A 21,633-nucleotide genomic window follows, 5' to 3' on the forward strand; every position below is an offset into this window, starting at 1 on the left:
AGAGTCAATCAGGGCTATAGTACTAATACAATTTTCCTTCCATCGTAGAAAAATAGGGATGGAGATTAGATTATCCAGAAGGGGCAAGGAACGACCCAGAGCCACCCCCTTCAAAGGCCCTGGGTCTCTGCATTTCCCGATTTGTTCGGACAAGATTTCACGAAATGGCCCGCTTGGCCACAATACCAACAGGGTCGATTTAGTCGACGGTGAGTCCTCTCCTGCTCCAAGAGACGATGCCGCCTGATAACCATCGGTTCTTCCGAACCTCCAGAAGGGGAGCCAGCTGCTCCTTTAGGAGAAGTTGGACATGACATCCGAGGAGATGGCCTCTGTGGTGGGCGCTGCGTGGAGCGTTCCTGCGACCTCTCTTGGAACCGGATGTCGATACAGACGCAAAGGGTGATGAGGGCATCCAAAGAAGTAGGGAGTTCGTGGCCTGCCAACTCATACTTAATTCGGCCATTTGACACTTGCCAAAAAATGGCGGTGAGGGCCTCTTGGTTCCATCTTAATTCAGAGGCTAAGGTGCGAAAGCGTACCACATAGGCTCCTACGGAACAGCTGCCTTGTTGGATCCATAAGAGTTCCCCGGCTGCCGAGGAGGGACGCCCCGGCACATCGAAGACTAATCTGAAGCGACAAAGAAACTCAAAGGTCAGTGAGGAGTGGGTCTCGCTGCTCCCAGAGAGGAGAGTCCCATGCCAGGGTGGGTCCGGAGAGCAGAGAAATTATGTAGGTAATCTTGAGCTTGTCAGAGGAAAAGGGCCCGGGTTGCATCTCGAAGAGCATAAGGCACTGGTTAAGGAACCTTCTACAAGCTGAGGGGGTTCGGTCAAACCGAGGAGGCTCAGGCAGCCGCAACCCCGGAGTAGGAACAACGGAGCCAGGTGAGGCAGCAGGGGATTGGTGTTGAGACTGGAGAGTGGACATCTCAGAACACACATCCTGTAAAACTCCGGAGAGTCGGTTTAACTGGACCTGTTGTTGCTGGAGAACCTGAGCCAGGTCCAACAGATCGGGTTTGTCTGGCGAACTCATGGCTTCAGCTTACTGTCAGCTTTGTGAGTCCCTGTGCCGAGCAGTGATCCCGGGTACGAGGACTTCGGCCCCGGATTCTGCTTGGCAGCTGAGCAACCCCGAAGTTCACCTGTGGTGACCGCCGTTCTCCGGGAGTTGAGCCCACAGGTGTGGGCGGGCGGGTGGCCAACAGGACTTACACAAAGAGGCCAGGAAAGGGGCGCCCAGAGAGACCAGCCAGAGGAGAGCAGAAGAAGAAGTTCAGGAGTGGGACACAACAGAGTGAAAGGCAGTAGGCTAAGGAGTGTCCAAGCAGGTATACAGGCGGGTAACCCGGGAGTCACCAGGTCCAGGTAAGATATTCAAGCAGGCAGTAGACAAGAGAATAACCAGGTCCAGGCAGGATATTCAGGCAGGCAGCAGACAAGAGAGTAACCAGATCCAGGCAGGATATCCAGGCAGGCAGCAGACAAGAGATTAACCAGATCCAGGCAGGGTCTTTACAGGCAGGCAGCAAACAGAAGAGTAATCCAGGTACACGCAGTCTCTTTATAGGCAGGCAGCAAACAGAAGAGTAATCCAGGTACAAGCAGGGTCTTTACAGGCAGGCAGCAAACAGAAGAGTACGCTGAAGAGAAACGCTTACCCAAGTAGAAGCTGAAGCAATGAGGCAGAGGGAAAGCATCCCAGAAATAGTGCAAGCTTTCTGATGTAGAAAGGAACCAGCTGGAGAGAGCTTCCATAGGTCAGGTAGGCAGAGAGAAAGTCAACACAGGTGCGTGGTAGCAAGGCAATTAAAGAGCCTGGAAACCAGGCAGAGAGAGCAGATCCAGGTGCATAAGAGCAAGGTAATCAAGGAGCCTGCAGCCAGAGAAATACATAGACATGGCTCAAGGCTGAAACAGTCAAATGTGTGTATTGCCAGGACCCTGCGCAGCCTGAGGACGTTGCTTGCGTTGAGGTAGGGGACATGACAGATAGTCCGACCATGTTTTCTCAATGTCTTGCTGCTGATCTGACTCAATTGTGTCCTACATTGCCCCCTTCTGTTAAGATACTACAGTATGTGGATGATCTTTTGTTGTGTGCCCCTACTGAAATTGCTTGCCATGATGCTACTGCTTCACTTCTTAAATTTCTTGCAGAGAAAGGCTATAAAGTCAATGCTAAGAAAGCCCAGATTGCCCAACGGCAAGTTACCTTTTTGGGTACTACCATTGGTGATGCTGTCAGGGGTTTGCCCCCTGAGGTACATGACCATCTGTCTTCATTCCCTGTGCCTTCTACTCTAACTGAACTCCGTGCCATTTTAGGCCTACTCAATTTTTGTTGTTTCTGGATTCCTAATTGTTCTCTCTGTTTCCATTCTTTGCGCCAGCACCTTAAAGGCAATCCGGTGGGGAAAAAGTCCATCTCTCTATCTTCCGAAGATAAAACAGATTCTTAGAGGCTCATTTTCAAAGCACTTAGCCTCCCAAAGTTCCATAGAAACCTATGGAACTTAGCCTCCCAAAGTGCTTTGAAAATATGCCTCTCTGTGATCTTATTAATTATGTTTCCTTGTCCTCTCCACTAGCTTTCCTAGATGTTACTCAGCCTGCCCATATTTGGGTCCAAACTTCTTCCTCTGGCTGGTCTGCTGTTGTTTCTCAAGAGCCTCATCTTTTACCCATTGCTTTTCTCTCTGCCACTTTTACCCCTGTTGAAGCTTCTTTTAGCCCCTGTGAACAGGGCATCGTCGCTGCTACGGCTGTTCTTCAGAAATTATACTTGTTTGCCCCTCACTGTCCTGTTGTTTTGCATGTTGACCACTCTGTTGCTTCACTTTTGAAAAATCCTTCTCTTACATTTTCTCCTCTACGTTTAGGTTCCTATGTTGGTCTTCTTCGCTCTGCTGTAACTGTAACCCATCTTACCTCTGATGTTCCTTCTTTCTTTTCTGCCCTTCAATCTCAATTCCTCTCTTCACCACCCTTGTCCCATGTTTGTGAGGTCACTCCATTGCCCCTGCCTGATGCTCTCACACTCTCCTTTACTCCCCTTTCTACTGGCTCCTATTGGTTTACTGATGGTTCTTCCACTTCTGGAATTTCTGCCTTTGCAGCTGTCTCTTATTCTCAAGAGGGACAAATTTCCTCCCTATATCAGTTTCTTTTGCCTCCTGAATCGTCTGCACAAGTCGCTGAACTTTCTGCTGCTGCTTTTGTTCTCTCCCAGAATCTTTCTGAGCCTGTTACTATTTTTACTGATTCACATTATGTTTTCTCCTCTTTATCTTCTCACATTAATAAATGGAATCGCCATGGTTTTATTTCTGCTGCTGGTGAAACCATTGCTCACCATCATACATGGGATCTTATTCTTTCTACTTTAGTTGACCGTCATTCCCGTGACCTCCCTACTGCTATATGTTGGGTCCGTGCACATCAGCATGTTCGCACTTGGGTACAAAAGGGAAATTCCTTAGCTGATTTTCTTGCAACAAAAGCCTCTTCTGCTTCCAATCCTACCTCCCAATTCCCTGTCACAACTCGTTCTACTTTGCCTATTGATGTTTCCCCTAATACCTCTCTAGAATCTGTCCGTGATTCTCAGAATCTTGTTCCACTGAGATTGAACGCTGGATTAATTTGAGTTGTACTAAAATTCAAGATGTCTGGATGCATCCCTCAGGCCTACCTTGTTGCCCCTCCTCTCATCTCCAACTTCTAGCTCATGATTTACACTATCCCTTCCATCATTCCTCTTCTTCTATAAAATGACCTAAGTCACATTCTTTGGTCCCCTCTCATTAGCTCTACTTGTTCTCAGGTTGTTGCTCAATGTTCTGTCTGTACTAAGAATTTGCCTTCTAAACCTCTTGATTCCTCCTGGACATATTCCCAAACCTACTGGACCTTTCCTTGAAAGGCACTGTGATTTTACTGATATGATTACTCCTTGCAATGGAAAATGTTATCTCCACGTTTTTGTTGATCCTTTTTCTCAGTGGCTCGAAGCTCTGCCTTATTCTCATGAAGATGCCCGCACTATGGCCTATGCTCTTTTGGACCATATTATCTCACGCTTTGGTTTTCCACAACATATTGTTACTGACAATGGTTCTCACTTCTGTAATGCTTTACTTACTTTTCTTTCTTCTTCTTTGATGTTTCATCACAGAACTGTTTCTGTTTACAGGCCTACTTCTAATGGTCTGGTTGAACGCTGTAATGGTCTCTTGAAGCAATGCCTACGACTGTTGATGTCTTCCACCTCCACTTCCTAGTTGAACGCCCTGCCCACCACCCTTCTTATGCTCTGTTCCTCTCCTGTCCGTTCCACTGGACTCATTCCTTTTGAACTTTGTACAGGACGTACATTGCGTTTTCTTGTTTCTTCTCTGGACACACCCCCTTCTCATCCAGATTCTCTTTCTACTTACATCCTTAACCTCAGGATTGCCCTCCAACACATTACTGCTGCCCATTCCTCTTTAAATCACCTTGTTTTTTCTTCTTTTCTAGCATACCAAGCAGGTGACCGGGGGGCTCATTTTCAAAGCACTTACTTACAAAGTCCCATATTAACCTATGGAACTTTATAAGTCTAAGTGCTTTGAAAATATGCCTCCTAGTCTACCAGAACTTCATACACAAGACCTGTAAATATCCCATCTACACTGGACCTTACCATATTAAGACTGTTACCCCTACTGCTGCATTACTTGAAGGAGATTTGTCATTCACCCACCTGACCCTTTCCCCGACATCATCTGCACTTCCTGGTCCTCCTCCTCTATCAGAAGACTCCACAGACTCTGTCACTCCTGAATAACTGCCCTTTGGACTTTAAACATGTACATATTTTTTCTGTTACTCAACATTACTCATTTGCCTACATTGGGACACTACTTATTGGCTTTTTTTTAATGAATTGTGTACTACTTCTTTGGACATTTTTCTTTGATATGATATTCCCCTTTACTCCCGAAGATCAAGACTCCTGTTTCAAACTTATTTTTTCTTCTTTTTGACCTTTTTATTCCTTATTTTCCTTGATCCCCTTTCTTTGGTGTTCCTGTTTTGAATTTTACATTTTAATCTCACCACGTTTTTTTTTTTATTTTATGTCTTCTTTTGCATTACCTGATATAATTTATTCTCTACTTTTTTTATTTCTATCATTCGGTCTCTCTTTTTCTTCACCTCTTCTACCCCGGGTTAATCTTTGGGAATAGTCTCTTCTAGATCTTTCTAAAACTCTCAGTACCTCTTCCTGTCTAGTCTGCACTCCTCTCCTTTCTCATGCTACTGATATCCTTGCCAATCCTTTTCCTTGATCTTTTTTGAATTCGACCCTCAGACCCTTACTATACCTCTAAGATTCCTGATTCCCTTACTTGGGCTGAATATTATGGTTTACATTACTGTAATGCTTCCCTTCCTCCTTCCCATACTGCCCCATATCCCTCTTCTGACTATTTTTGCTTGTTCTCCTCTGCGACCTCTTTCCCTATGGAAGTAAAACCCGGCTGGCTCAATTACTTCCATTGAAAGCAATGGAAGTAAAACCCGGCTGGCTCAATCCGTCCTCCTTTTTCTGGAGCCATATGGTAACCCTACAAAGGGACTTGGCTTAGCAGGGAACTGGGACAGAACTAGCTCAAACATAGAGCAGGAGCAGAACCTGGCTCAAACACACAACAGGAACAGAACTTGGCAGAAACAGAGTTCAAGAGCCAGGAAGCAAACATAACAGGCAAAGGATTAAGCAGACTATGGGAAGACAAACAAACAAAGTAGCAATGTGCTTGCCAGCACCCACAGCTGGAAAGGGAAAGGCCAGGCAGACTGAGAGGCAGCAGACACCAAGGGCAGGGTGTGGCTCTGGAGCTCGGCTTTCAGGATCAAGGTACACACAGAAACACACAGAAACAAAGCAAGCAACACAAGACAAACACACAGAAACAAAGCAAGCAACACAAGACTCAAAGAAACACAGAACAGACCTTAAAGTGCAAGATACTCAGGAACAAAGCCAAGCAGGGAACTGCTCTAAACAGGTAACACAAGATGAAGAGACTTCTTGCAAAGGCAATGTAGGAAAGCTCCCTGGGTCCTTATAAACAGTGTTGCCAGTTACCCGGTCCCCAAACCTGCCCAAAAAGTTCACACCTCCGCCCCCGCTGTCATCAACCCCACCTCCGCCGTCATCAGCTCCACCCCCGCCGACATCAGCTCCACCCCCACCGTCATCAACCCCGCCTCTGCCGTCATCAACCCCACCTCCTCCATCATCAACCCCGCCCCTTCCGTCGTCAGCCCAGCCCAAAACGTCATCAACCCCGCCCCCTCCGTCGTCAGCCCAGCCCAAAACGTCATCAACCCCGCCTAAAACGTCATTAGCCCCGCCCCCGTGGCCCAAAAAAACACACAAAAAACAGCGGAAAAACCCAAAAAAATAGCCCAAAAAACCGCGACCCGCAGCAGACAAAACTTTCCAGCAGCGGGTCGCGGAAAACCGCCCAATTGGGCGGGAAAACCGCCCACCTGGCAACCGTGCTTATAAAGGAGTAAGCTGATGATGTCACAAATAGGAAAAGAAGCAGGGAGACCAAAGTGAGGCTTGGCTAACAGGAAGAACAACAGGAAATGAAGCAGAAGCAGGGAGACCAAAGTGAGGCTTGGCTTAGAGGAAGAACAACAATAGGAAACTAAGCAGACTGGAGATGTCACAGAGCTAGATACAGAGAAACAGTAGGTCTGAACATAAGGGCACGGCCACAACCGTGACACTTTGAAAGACTAAGGGGTATGTTTACTAAGGTAAAATTATGTATAATCATACCTGATAATTTTCTTTCCATTAATCATAGCTGATCAATCCATAGACTGGTGGTTGTGTCCATCTACCAGCAGGTGGAGATAGAGAGCAAACTTTTGCCTCCCTATATGTGGTCATGTGCTGCCGGAAACTCCTCAGTATGTCGATATCAAAGCTCCATCCGCAGGACTCAGCACTTAGAGAATTACACCCACGAAGGGACACTCTGCCCAGCTCACCACCGCCGAAACGGGGGAGGGGAATTAACCCAGCTCATCCCCACACAAGTGGGGGAGGGGAATCCGTCCAGCTCATCCCCGCGGAGCGGGGGAGGGACACCACACCCGCCGATGCGGGGGGATCTGGCTTATCCTGCAACCGCAACCGCGGGAGGAGCTGACTGACCCTAACACCGCCGAAGCGGGAGGGGTACAAAGCTGCCCTACAGCCGCACGAAGCGGGAGGGAGTGCCGGCAGAATTTTAAGTCTCAATCCAGCCCCGTAAAACGGAGGGGAGAGGAATGCAGCAGCTCACTGTAACACAAACTCGTCTTAACTCTTGAAGAATCCAAGTGAAAAAACTTGAACACGAAGTCTTTCTGAAGTAACTGAAGACTAAACTTGAACCTGAAATGCAACCAGAATAAAAACAGTACAGATATCTGGGAGGGGCTATGGATTGATCAGCTATGATTAATGGAAAGAAAATTATCAGGTATGATTATACATAATTTTACCTTCCATATCATCAAGCTGATCAATCCATAGACTGGTGGGATGTACCGAAGCAGTACTCACCCAGGGCGGGACATTGAAATCCCTGACCTCAACACTGAAGCTCCAAACCGGGCCTCCGCCCGTGCAGCCACAGACAAACGGTAATGCTTGGAGAATGTATGAGCCGAAGCCCAAGTTGCCGCCTTGCATATCTCTTCCAAGGAGACGGATCCGGCCTCTGCCATCGAGGCCGCCTGAGCTCTCGTGGAGTGAGCCTTCAGCTGGATAGGCGGCACCTTCCCCGCGGCCACATAAGCCGCTGCAATGGCTTCCTTGACCCATCTTGCCACTGTAGGCTTAGCAGCCTGCAGACCCTTACGAGGACCTGCAAACAGGACAAACAGATGATCCGATTTCCGGAAATCATTGGTCACTTCCAAGTATCTGATGATGACTCGTCTCACATCCAGATATTTAAGAGCAGAGTACTCCTCTGGGTAGTCCTCCCTACGAAAGGAAGGGAGACAGAGCTGCTGATTCACATGGAAGCGAGAAACAATCTTGGGCAGGAAGGAAGGCACTGTGCGAATAGTCACTCCTGCCTCAGTGAACTGCAGAAAAGGCTCTCGACATGAGAGCGCCTGGAGCTCGGAAACTCTTCTGGCTGAAGTGATAGCCACCAAAAAGACTGCTTTCAACGTCAGGTCTTTCAGAGATGCCCTCGACAAGGGTTCAAAAGGCGGCTTCTGCAATGCTCTTAGTACCAGGTTGAGATTCCACGCAGGCACCACTGAGTGCAGAGGAGGGCGCAGGTGATTAACTCCCTTGAGAAAGCGCACCACATCTGGCTGCGAAGCCAGGGAAGCACCCTTCAGGCGGCCCCTGAAGCAAGCCAGAGCCGCTACCTGGACTTTAAGGGAACTGAGCGACAGGCCTTTCTCCAGACGTTCTTGCAGGAACGCCAACACTGAAGAAATTGGAGCAGTGAAGGGAGAAAGTGAGCCTGCTTCACACCACGCTGCAAAGATACGCCAAACCCTGGCGTAAGCAGTAGAAGTAGAGCGCTTCCTTGCTCTCAGCATAGTGGCGATGACCTTGTCTGAGAAGCCCTTCTTCCTCAGACGCTGCCGCTCAATAGCCAGGCCGTAAGACCAAAGGGGGAGGGATCCTCCATCACCACGGGACCCTGATGTAACAGGCCCGGCTCCACTGGCAGCCGCAGAGGATCGTCGACTGAGAGCCTGATCAAGTCCGCATACCAGGGACGCCTGGGCCAATCCGGACCCACCAGGATTACCCTGCCGGGATGCTTTGCCACCCGGTCTAGCACCCTGCCCAACATGGGCCAGGGCGGGAACACATAGAGAAGCTCTTGTGTCGGCCACTGTTGGAGAAGAGCATCTACTCCCAGGGATCGAGGGTCCCGTCCTCTGCTGAAAAAGCGCGGCACTTGGCAATTGGCCGATGACGCCATCAGATCTAGGCTCGGCTGGCCCCAGCGCTTCGTGATGTCCAAGAACGCCTGAGCAGATAGCTGCCACTCTCCGGGCTCCAAGGTATGGCGACTGAGAAAGTCCGCCTTGACATTCATGACTCCGGCAATGTGGGCCGCTGAAAGCTGCTCCAGGTTCACTTCCGCCCACTGGCAAAGATTCATAGCCTCCTTGGCTAGAGGGGCGCTCTTGGTACCTCCCTGGCGGTTGACATAGGCCACAGCCGTGGCATTGTCCGACAGGACCCGTACAGGCTTCAACACCAGTACCGGGATGAACTCCAAAAGCGCCAACCGAATGGCTCTGAGTTCCAGGAGGTTGATAGACCACTTTGCCTCTGCAGGAGACCAGAGCCCCTGCGCTGTCCTTCCCAAGCAGTGGGCTCCCCAGCCCGACAACGAGGCGTCCGTCGTGACGACAATCCACTCTGGGGTCACCAGAGGCATTCCCGCAGACAACTTGTCTGTCTGCATCCACCAGCACAGCGCCTTGCGCACTGCTGGGTCCAAGGGAAGGCGCACAGCATAATCCTCCGACATCGGAGTCTAGCGCTGCAGCAAAGAGTGTTGAAGCGGTCTCATATGAGCCCTGGCCCAGGGCACAATTTCCATCGTGGCCGTCATAGAGCCCAACAGCTGCACATAGTCCCAAGCCCGAAGGGGAGAGGCTACTAGGAACTGGTCCACCTGAGCCTGAAGTTTGACAATCCGATTGTCTGGCAGGAACACTCTGCCCACTTGGGTGTCGAATCGAACTCCCAGGTACTCCAGGGACTGAGTCGGGCGCAGCTGGCTCTTCTCCCAGTTGATGATCCATCCCAGGGAGCTCAAAAGAGCAACTACCCGGTCCACAGCTTTGCCGCACTCTGCATAAGAGGGGGCTCGGATCAACCAGTCGTCCAGATAAGGATGGACTTGTACCCCTTCCTTTCGTAGGAAGGCCGCGATGACCACCATTACTTTGGAAAAGGTCCGCGGAGCAGTAGCCAACCCGAAAGGGAGGGCTCTGAACTGGAAGTGTCGTCCCAGGACTGCAAAACGCAGAAAGCGTTGATGAGGAGGCCAGATGGGAATATGCAGGTACGCTTCCTTGCTGTCCAAGGATGCCAGGAACTCTCCTGCCTTCACTGCCGCTATAACAGAGCGGAGAGTCTCCATGCGAAAGTGCCGCACTTTCAAGGCCCGATTGACCCCTTTGAGGTCGAGGATAGGCCGGACAGAACCTCCTTTCTTTGGTACCACAAAGTAAATGGAGTAACGTCCCTTGCCAAGCTGACTTTCTGGCACCGGAACGACCGCGCCCAGGCGGATCAGATTGTCCAAGGTCTGCTGCACTGCCACAGCTTTGACCGGAGACTTGCAGGGAGAGAGTACAAACCCGTCTTTTAAGGGTCGGCAGAACTCTAGTTTGTAGCCGTCTCTGATGACTTCCAGCACCCACGCGTCTGAAGTTATTGTGGTCCACTCGCCCAGAAACGAGGACAGCCGTCCTCCAATCTGCACTGGGGCGTGGACCAAGACCCCGTCATTGGGTAAGAGACCCTGGGGGAGGACCGGAGGGAGCACCTCCGGGACGGCGGTCTCTGCGAAAGGAATGCTGCTTGGGGGAGAAATTCCTCTTGAAGGAAGAGGGGGCAGAGGAACCCGACTTGCCCGGGCGGTACCGACGGGCTTCCTGCAACCGTCCTCTGGAGGTACCGGGACGAGTACTAGCCCGAGCCCTGACCTCTGGTAATTTCTTGCCCTTAGACGTGCCGAGATCGGTCACGATTTTGTCCAGCTCGACCCCAAAGAGCAGCTTGCCTTTAAAAGGCAACCTAGCCAGGCGGGATTTAGAGGCGTGGTCAGCAGACCAATGTTTCAGCCAAAGCCACCGCCGCGCAGAGATTGTCTGAGCCATGCCTTTCGCTGAGGCCCTCAAGACATCATACAGCAAGTCTGCCAAATAGGCTAAGCCCGATTCCAGGGCCGGCCAATCAGCCCTCAAGGAATGATCCGAGGGGGAAGCCCGCTGCACCATAGTCAGGCACGCCCTGGCCACATAGGAGCCGCAAACTGAGGCCTGCAAACTTAAAGCAGCCGCCTCAAAGGACGACCTTAAGGCCGCCTCCAATCTTCTGTCTTGGGCGTCCTTTAGGGCCGTGCCACCTTCCACCGGCAACGCCGTTTTCTTAGTCACCGCAGTGATTAAAGAATCCACGGTAGGCCACAGATAGGCCTCATGTTCACTCACAGCCAAAGGATAGAGGCGGGACATAGCCCTAGCCACTTTAAGGCTCGCTTCTGGGACATCCCATTGAGCCGAAATTAAGGTGTGCATGGCATCATGCACGTGGAAGGTTCTAGGCGGGCGCTTCGTCCCCAGCATAATGGCAGAGCCAACAGGGGCTGAGGGAGAGACGTCCTCCGGAGAGGAAATCTTCAAAGTGTCCATGGCCTGTAACAACAGGTTGGGCAAATCCTCTGGGCTAAAAAGCCGCGCTGCAGAGGGGTCATCCGCTCCATCCGAGGGGGGATCCGTCTCCTCCAAGGAATCCGCAAAGGACCGTTGGGAGACCTCAGACACGCTGCCCTCATCTACATCGGAGGAGACAAATTCCTCCAAGGCCTGGGAATCAACCCGAGGGCGTTTACCTCTGGGAACCTCAACCTCTTTACCAGACGAGGGAGCAGGGGCAGCGTTGTGCATGAGGAAGGCCTGATGCAGCAGCAAAACAAACTCGGGGGAGAAACCCCCCAGACTGTGCACTTCCGCAGTCTGGGCAACAGCCCTAGACGCACCCTCAACCGGCGCTCGCAATAGCGGGGGAGAGACATGCTGCGCATCCAAAATGGCGTCCGGCGCGAAACTCCGCGAAGGAGCCGCGCGGGAAGAACGGCTCTTAACTTTAGCCGCTTCTGTGCCGTCGCCCAAATTAAGGGCGTTCATGGCATTAATGTCTCCAACCTCAAGGGCGGCCCAAGAAGAAGCCGTCCGAGCCGCGTGGCCGGCCAAGATGGCGGAGGCGAGGAGCGGGGGATGGGCGTTTATGGCGGGATAAACCGCCACGCCGGAGGAAGGACCGGGACATTCATCGGTCACGAAACTGTCACCCAACAAGGGCGAATCAGGCTTAAAGACCCCCGCATCCCCTCTAAAAGCGCTCAAGCGACCCGGGGAGCGACCCTTTGCGCCCTTGCCCTCCGACGCCATATGCCACGAGGAGAAGAATCGGGGAACCCCCTGCCCGCTATAAAAAGGTAAAAATTACCTGCTGTCCGCTCCGAGTTGTAACGACCTGGTGTCCCAGTGATTAGCTGCAATAGACGCTTAAATAAACGTCGAAATAAACGCCTTTAAGGACGTTCAAAATTTTTTTTTTTTTTTTTTTTTTTTTAACGGAGCCAGCGGGAGGGGGGAGAAAAGGAGGGACCTGGCACCACCAGGTTTGCACTTGCTCAAAAGAGCCCTCAACCCCAGGCACTCAACAAAACCTAAAAATTAGGCTTGGAGGCCTAGCCAGAGCTGCTGCTGTGTGTGACCACCACCTGCTGAGATAGAGAACATACTGAGGAGTTTCCGGCAGCACATGACCACATATAGGGAGGCAAAAGTTTGCTCTCTATCTCCACCTGCTGGTAGATGGACACAACCACCAGTCTATGGATTGATCAGCTTGATGATATGGAAGGTACGTTATCATTTTTAACGCACCTGTAAGCTCACCTCTTCAATGCTGCATTCGGAACCTAACCTTTCGAATATATAGGTTGCCCCTATCAGTCTGACCTATCAGATTAACTGTACATTTGTCTTTTAGATTGTAAGCTCTTCGAGCAGGGACTGTCTTTCCATGTTAAATTGTACAACGCTGCGTAACCCTAGTAGCGCTTTAGAAATGTTAAGTAGTAGTAGTAGTAAATTTAAGGTGCATTAAATGCTAACGCGCCTATACATTTCTATGGGCACATTAGAGTTAAAAGATGGTATAGCCATCATTTGATGACTCATCCCCTTCATTAGAAATATTAGCTTGCAGAATATCAGATGCCACATTACAGGGGCAACTTGGCAGCATATTATTCTATTGTCCTCTGGGTAGTTGGAATAATGCTTAGTCTGGTTTTATGGATTTTGTGTCAAATGTTTGTACAAATTTTCCTAATGTAATTCTACTAGGGGATATTAATTTATACCTAGACAACACTATGGACCACAAAACCATTGAATTACTAAACTTCTTAAGTTTATGGGAACTTCATTAAACCTCAGGCTCACTCTGCCCATGTAAAAGGACAGATCTGTTAGCTTACAGGTTTATAGTGAATGTGACTTCATTTTAGAAAACGTCATCTGGGAGAAAATAATATGGTCACATCATAGTAAGCTCACTTCACTCTTCATTGGTTAGAAAGCGGAATACACAGAACTCAGGAACAAATACATACCTATCAGATTAGAGGGAAAATAGATCTACAGGATGATCACACCAAACATCATCAGCTTTTTCCTTGTCATCAAGCCGATGCAGCCATTACAGATGGGTTGTGTCCATCAACCAGCAGAGGGAGATAGAGAGCACACTTTTTTCAGTGCCTCATACCAGCTTGCTCCACTGCCTCTCTTCAGTATTCTCTATCTCCCCTAGCAGAGTGGCTGCAGCTTCTTCGAGCTCCATCTAAAATCTGCCTGGAGGTTGCTCCTGTGCTTTTGCCAGTTGTTAGCAGGGATGTTGGAGGCTATAGCAGCTTCACTTTAAAGGCACATAGGTTCGCCCTTTCCCTGCCTTACCCATACCTCCATGGATGTGGACACATTGTTTAGCTTTCCCTGTCCTTCCCCACCAACAGTGGATGCAGGCACATAGGTTTGCCCTTTCCCTGCCTTTCCCACTCACCTGAGCCTCCGGAGTTCTATTTACCTCTGCTTTCCTCACAACGTAAAAAAAAAAAAAAAAAAAAAGTTGCGTCGCGCTTTGGCGCTTAGACGCTGGAACAGAGGTTTTTCCTTGCCTTTTTCTGTGGGACCGGAGCTGTGCTACTCAGTCCAGTGAGGTAAGAGTGTTTTCTGACTCCTCCGGGGTGGGCCCGCGATCGGGGCGATTTTGGCGCGAACCGCCATTTTGAATTTTACCGCTGTTTTCGGCGATGGCTGCGGAGACAGTAAAGCGCTGTTCCAAGTGTGGCAAGCGCAGATCAGCAGCGGAGCTCTGTAAATCGTGCTGTACAGACGTTAGAGCCGGCCCGAGCATGGCGAGCGACGATTCTTCACGCTCTGAGCTGGCAGCGGGCGCCATTTTGAATTTACCACATGGCGCAACCTCCGCTGAGACGGAGAGTCCTGAGCCCGGGGGGAGGCCTTGGAGTGAGGCTGATATGGGAGCTACTAGCCCCGGCAGAGATCCGGGTGCCCAGGGTGAGTTTTTCTCCCCTGATTTTGTCTTATTAATGCATAAAGCATACATGCTTAAAAGAGCTCTCCCACAAAGCCCTACAGGGGCCTCTTCTAATGCCCCCCCCGGTGGATTCTAGCCTGGGTATGCCCTCTGAGGCGTTATTCCCCGATAATTGGCAGAATATGAAGCGCAGAAGGGCTCATTCCCCTTCAGAGAGTGCTGCACCTCCTTCTTCCCCCCCGTGGTCGGGCTGCGAGGAATCGGAGGACTCTGGCAGGCCTTCATGGTCTGAGGAGCCAGAGTCTGGTGCAGAAGTGACTCAGGATCTGGATGATCCCTCCGCGGTGAGGATTTTCCACCGTGATGAGCTGCCAGCGCTTATTTCTGATGCCCTGCAGGCTCTCTCTATTGAGGACCCTGCCAGTGGCACAGCCTCCTCTGTGAATCCTAGGATGGCTAGTACGAAACAGCCTGCTAGAGCCTTTCCTTTGCATGACTCCATCCAAGAGCTTATTTCGGCTCAATGGGCTGATCCCGAGGGACCTTTGAAAGTTTCCAGGGTTATGGGGCAATTATACCCTCTGAGTGAGGAGCATATGGCTCACTTGCTATGCCTAAAGTGGATGCCCTAGTCACAGCTGTGACGAAGAGAACTACCCTCCCGATTGAAGGAGGTGTTGCCCTGAAGGATATTCAAGACCGTAGACTGGAATCAGCACTTAAACGGTCATTTGAAATTGCAGGTCTCACTATTTGGGCGTCTGCATGCAGTTGTTATGCTGCTAGAGCCTGCCTGGCTTGGTTGCAACAGGCAGTGGAACAGCCCGGTGATGAAGCGGAGCCCTTTTCAGATGTGGCTCCACGGATGGAGTCGACCTTGTCCTTTCTTGCTGACGCCCTTTATGATATTGTCAGAGCTTCGGCTAAACACATGGCAGTAGCAGTGGCCGCTAGCCATCTTCTTTGGCTACGGCATTGGGCGGCGGACATGGCCTCTAAGCAAAGGTTGGTGAAGTTGCCCTTTCAAGGCCTTCTCCTGTTTGGTGAGGAGTTGGAGAAAATTGTGAAGGGCCTGGGTGAGGCTAAACCCCAGCGCTTGCCCGAAGATAGGCCTCGGCCTTCCTCTAAGGGTGCGGCGGTCCACTCCTCTTACAGACCTCGCTTCCGTGAAGCTCAAAGGTACCGCCCGGGGTGTTCTGCTGGGTTCACTTCTCGTGCCCGTTTTCAGCAGAGGAACTCCTTTCGCTCGGACAAACGTTCCACAGCCACTGGCTCAAGGCCTGGAGTTCAGGGGCGACCCTCTCAATGATGGTGCGCCGGCCCTCTCCTCGAGTCCTGTCATCGGAGGACGTCTTTCCCTCTTTGCCGAGGAGTGGGCCAACATTTCCTCAGATCAGTGGGTCTTGGACCTGATCAGAGACGGTTACAGAATAGAATTCGACACCCCTGTAAGAGACGTGTTTGTGGAGTCCCGATGCGGTTCTGCCGCCAAACGGGCGGCGGTAGAGGAGACTTTACAAGGTCTGATTCAGATAGGGGCCGTGTCCCCGGTACCTCCCGCCGAATACGGCTGCGGCCGCTACTCCATCTACTTTGTGGTGCCGTGAAAAGGAGGGTCTTTTCGCCCTATTCTGGACTTAAAAGAATTAAACAAGTCCCTGAGAGTGCAGCATTTTCACATGGAAACCCTGCGCTCCGTCATTGCGGCGGTACAGCCAGGAGAGTTTCTCGCGTCTCTGGACCTGAAAGAAGCTTACTTGCACATTCCAATTTGGCCCCCGCACTAGAAGTTTCTGAGGTTTGCGGTGATGGGAAAGCATTTCCAGTTCCGGGCCTTGCCTTTTGGCCTCGCCACAGCTCCCCGCACCTTTTCGAAGGTTATGGTGGTAGTAGCTGCCTTTCTATGGCGAGAGGGTATTCGGGTTCACCCGTACCTGGACGACTGGCTCATTCGAGCAAACTCTGCTGCAGAGAGTCAGCATGTAACAGCCAGAGTGGTCTCAGTACTTCAATCTCTGGGCTGGGTCGTCAATTTGGCCAAAAGTCACCTGACCCCCTCGCAGTCTCTAGAATATTTGGGGGCCAGGTTCGACACAGCCTTGGGGTATGTGTACCTACCCGAGCAAAGGCGGTGCAAGCTTCAGAATCAGGTCCGTCTGCTCCTGAGGATGCCCCGCCCGCGAGCTTGGGACATTGTCCAGCTGTTTGGATCGATGACGGCCACCATGGAACTGGTGCCCTGGGCGAGAGCGCACCTGAGACCTCTACAGTATGCTCTACTCCAAAGATGGTCTCCAGTATCTCAGGATTACCAATGCAGACTCTCTTGGCTTCCTGCGGCCCGACTCAGCATGGAGTGGTGGCTCTCAGACAGCATGCTGCGGTGAGGAATGCCGCTGGCGCTTCCCGATTGGTGCCTAGTGATGACAGATGCCAGTCTGAAAGGCTAGGGCGCACATTGCAAGGGGAAGCATGCCCAGGGTCTATGGACACCCGAGGAGTCGGGTGGTCCATCAACCGCCTAGAGTTGAAAGCGGTGTTTCAGGCGCTTCTGGCCTTTCAAGTGACCCTGGAAGGATTGGCTGTCAGAGTGATGTCGGACAACATGACAGCAGTGGCCTACATAAAATCGACAAGGCGGCACTCAGTGCAGAGCTCTAGCCGCGCAGGCCGAACAAATTTGCCACTGGGCCGAGCTGCATCTACAGTTTCTGTCGGCAGCTCACATTGCAGGTCAGAGCAACGTGCAAGCCGATTATCTAAGCAGGCATCAGATCGATCCAGCGGAGTGGGAACTTGCAGACGAAGTGTTCCTGCAGATATGTGCCAAGTGGGGCAAGCCCGTGATGGATCTAATGGCGACAAGCTCCAATGCCAAAGTCCCGTGCTTCTTCAGCAGACGGAGAGATCCTCGCGCGGCGGGGTTGGATGCCTGGGCTCAACCCTGGCCTCTGGGCCTACTGCATGTGTTCCCTTGATAGGGCGAGTGCTCCTGCGGATTCGGCTGCATCCAGGAGAAGTGGTTCTCGTCGCCCCGGATTGGCCCAGGAGGCCTTGGTATGCGGACCTCCGACAGATGCTCGTGGAGGATCCCCTTCAGTTACCTCTGGTTCCCAACCTGTTGTCACAGGGCCCGGTGACCATGGAGGACGCCGGCCGATTTGGTCTTATGGCCTGGCGATTGAGAGGGCGCAATTGAGAGGCAGAGGCTATTCCAATAAAGTTATTACCATTCTCCTGCAAGCCCGCAAGCGTTCCACTTCTGTGGCTTATGCCAGGATTTGGTGCCAGTTTGAAGTCTGGTGTGCTTCCAGAGAGATCACACTCCTGCGGGCTCCTGTCTCGCCGATTCTGGACTTTTTGCAGGATGGTGTACAAAAAGGCTTGGCCTATAATTCCCTGCGGGTGCAAGTGGCAGCATTGGCCTCCCTGCATGGCAAGGTTGAAGGCATGTCTTTTGCTGCTCATCCAGATGTGGCACGGTTTCTTAGAGGGGTGCTTTGGCTCCGTCCTCCCGTGCGTGCACCTTGTCCAGCTTGGAACCTGGGGCTAATGCTGAAGGCCTTTCAGGGTGCTCCCTTTGAACCGCTTCGGTGTGCTTCAGAGAAAGATTTGACACTGAAGGCCATCTTGTTAATGGCTATTACTTCGGCGAGACGGGTGTCAGAGCTCCAGGCGCTGTCCTGTAGAGACCCTTTTCTGCAGTTTTCAGAGTCCGGGGTCACGGTTTGGACCGTGCCTTCCTTCTTGCCTAAGGTGGTTTCAGCGTTTCACCTAAACCAACCTATTTTCTTGCCCTCCTTTGTCGAGGAGGAGTTTCCAGAATCTTTTGGGCAATTGCACCTGTTGGATGTGCGCAGGACTCTGCTGCAGTATCTGCGAGTTACTAACTCTTTCAGGACCTCTGATCATCTGTTTGTTTTGCTATCAGGTCCTCGCAGAGGGTCTCCAGCGTCTAAAGCCACTATTGCCCGCTGGCTTAAAGAATCTATCTTTTCAGCTTATTTGCTTGCCGGCCGGCCTCCGCCTGATGCCTTTAAGGCGCATTCCACTAGAGGAATTTCCTCTTCTTGGGCTGAAACTGGAGCACTCTCTCTTCAAGAGATTTGTAGTGCAGCAACATGGGCTTCTAAGCTCTCTTTTGCCCGACATTACAGGCTGGATGTGGCTGCCAGGAGGGACGCACATTTTGGAGCGCAAGTGCTGGCGCGTGGTGTGGCTTGTTCCCACCCTATCTAGGGATTGCTTTGATACATCCCATCTGTAATGGCTGCATCTGCTTGATGACAAGGAAGGGAAAATTAGGTTCTTACCTTGATAATTTTCTTTCCTTTAGTCATAGCAGATGCAGCCATGATCCCTCCCTGTCTGATGCTATCTGCTGTAAATCTATTTCAGGTTCTGTTCATGTTTCCTGGAGATTCCGTCCTTGGGAGAAAGTCGGAAAACAGTCTTCAGGATTCTTGTTCAATTAAAGGAGGATGACTTAATTCCCTCCAGTTTCATGTTTTGGAGGATGAGTTTATTCCCTCCGGGAGGATGAGTTTATTCCCTCCAGTTATGTCTCAGTGGAGGATGAGTTTATGCCCTCCGGGAGGATGTTTCATTCCCTCCATTCTGAGTTAATGCCCTTTGTTGTAGGGCCATCGTTCGCTGTGAGGAAAGCTTATGTTATTCCCATTGCGGTTTGCCATACTGCTTTGGAAGCTTCAAATACTGAAGAGAGGCAGTGGAGCAAGCTGGTATGAGGCACTGAAAAAAGTGTGCTCTCTATCTCCCTCTGCTGGTTGATGGACACAACCCATCTGTAATGGCTGCATCTGCTATGACTAAAGGAAAGAAAATTATCACGGTAAGAACCTAATTTTCCCATGTATGGGACAAGGTAAGAAATGCAAACCTTGATTAACACAGCCCCTCTAAAAAAAGAAAATAGAATAAAAATAGACCAAAAAAGAAAATAAAGCTCATGGTACAATCAACAGCTCAATACAATGAAAAAAAAAAAAAAAACATGTAGGAAATGAGAAAGAAAATGGACAAAGAATAAATCAGATTCAAACAAAAAAAAAGTGGAATAAAAAGCACTAAGAAACTACAAACGCAAATTATCAAAAGCTAAAATGGAGTATTAAAGTAAACATAGGGGTTGAAAGCACGGATGCTAAAAGACTGTTTGGACTCATGAATAATATATTTAACACCCAAAGAATAACTTTATCCTTAAATTGGGTATAAGGAAAGATGGAACATAGTTACTGCTATTTCTATCAGCTACAACAAAATTTTTAAGCTGTTTTAGTGATATTTTCAATTGTATTTCATGATGTATATCTACATATGGGAAGCTTTCAAATAACTAAAACAAGTTGGCCAGCTGGAACTTTTTACAGATGGGCCGCACATAGGCAGTCCCCTATTTCTAATAACCTTTTGCTATTGTTTTGGGTGAACTAAAATGGTGGCAAGCTCCGCCTACTGGCTTCAGCTCATGCCGTTTCTTCTCCTTTTCTCAATGTAACCGCCTTAGTCGGCGACACTCGCAGGTCCCTCAGCTTCTTCTTCTTCTCCTCCGGTGTCCTGTGGCCGGTCGACCTCCTCCCAGAGTGACTTTACTTTTTAAAATTCTCCTCTGACGCAACTTCCTGTTTCCAGCAAGGTGGTGGGAGTCGTGGCGTGGGAGGACGTATTATCCGAGGGAGAGAGGACTGGAGTAGATATGTCAGCGGGGACGGGGCACCAGCAAAGGAAAGCGGCGGGACTGGTGGTGGGTGAGCTCAGGCATGAGTTTGACGGTAGGGTGGAGAGAGCTAGTGGATCGTGGACAGGGAGAGCGAAAGAGTGTGGCAGAGATGACAGACTATGGAGAAGGGGATACCAGTGCTCCGCTCTCCGAATGCGTGTGTGGAGCGGGTGCTTAGCGTGTGACTTGGGGGTTCCTTTTCAAAGCACTTAGACTTATGGTGCTTCAAAGTGCTTTGAAAGTACGCCTCTTGGTATTTTTGTCTGCACATAAGCATTACTGGGGGCCTGATTTTAGGCAGAGTTGAAATACACATGAATGTACGTACACCTTTGGAGCTGCATGAGTAAATTGAATGCTCTTAAGGCTGGTTCCATAAAATTATCCCCCCCCCCCCAAGTAATATGTCACTCAGATCTTGCACTTCAGACTGAGAGCTGCTCAGTATAGATAACTGATTATACCTCGTCCACCCATAGCTTCGCCACTGCCCACACCCTTCCTGACACGTCTTGAAAATTTTGTATGGGTAGAACCATGGATATAGTGATCTCGTAAACCTTTTCTGCAAAGTAATGCCAAAAAAAGTATAAGAGAGCAAGAGTTTTGCATCAGCAATATGCAAAAATCAATTAGTAAACCAATAGGTTTTGAAGTGTTGTATTTGTCTTGTTTTTTTTTTTTTTTTTTTTTGCAAAACTGATATGTTTGCAAAAATATTTTTGCCACCGTTTCCATAAATTGCAAGAGAAATGTTGGGGTTGTTTGTGTTCCTGTTCTCATTTACGCTCTGCCACAACTCTGGATTCTGGCCATATTTGCAGCAGTTATTCCCCTTCCCTCCCTAGGCATGAGTTTACTGCCTTCTACAGTCTTAGCTACCTGAGTGCATGATAACATGCTGGTCCCCACAAGAAAAGTTTTCCTGAAGTATGTTCTAGTGGTTTTATTGTGGGTGATGCTGCGCATTTTGATTTTTTTTCACCAGACTCTCTTATTTTTCTTTAATTTGAGTGCAGATTGAAAGATTATGTAGCTGAATATATATACACACTAACTTCAAAGCCCTAGTTCTCTTATCACAATGACACCTCTTTATTGGGAAAAAAAAATTCTTTAATTTCAAATCACAGTTTCCAATTTTGCAGCACTTGAGAAGTTAGATCCTTTCCTCTTCGGGTAAACCATCTTTTCCTCTTCTGAGTAAATGGGCTCCTTTCCTGTCTGGGCTTTCTGGACTCTGAAGATCCTTTTTGGTACCCAGAGTCCTCGATTTGGTTCTCTCCTCGACCCTTCTGTTACTGGTTGTCCTCTGGACTCCTGGGATAGCACTAAGGGGTGTTTATTTTATTAGGTCTGCCTTACCCGTTTGGGCAGCGGAAGCCATTGGCTCTCTGTACTATCCTGGATAGAACTGCACATCCCCTCTAGATGCTTAATCACCCTAACCTGGTATCTGCTCATGACAGGGTTACACAGTC

At 50.0% G+C, this 21,633-nt stretch overlaps 1 protein-coding gene across 5 annotated transcripts in view; it reads left to right on the forward strand.

The window, feature by feature from the left end:
• SLC25A38 (solute carrier family 25 member 38) overlaps positions 1-21,633 on the forward strand; it is an 85,789-nt gene that overhangs the window by 19,519 nt on the left and 44,637 nt on the right. The window contains exon 1 of one of the 5 annotated variants that reach the window (XM_030206914.1): positions 20,023-20,068. The exons of 1 other annotated variant lie outside the window; for it this stretch is intronic. Coding sequence is in view for 2 of the 4 variants with exons in the window: in XM_030206880.1 (XP_030062740.1) it covers positions 20,129-20,176 (48 nt within the window). In the remaining 2 variants the exon portion in view is untranslated. 3 more of the 5 variants (XM_030206880.1, XM_030206897.1, XM_030206889.1) reach the window with 3 other exon arrangements.

The sequence above is a fragment of the Microcaecilia unicolor genome, chromosome 1 (assembly GCF_901765095.1).
Source record: "Microcaecilia unicolor chromosome 1, aMicUni1.1, whole genome shotgun sequence".
Lineage (NCBI taxonomy): Eukaryota > Metazoa > Chordata > Amphibia > Gymnophiona > Siphonopidae > Microcaecilia > Microcaecilia unicolor.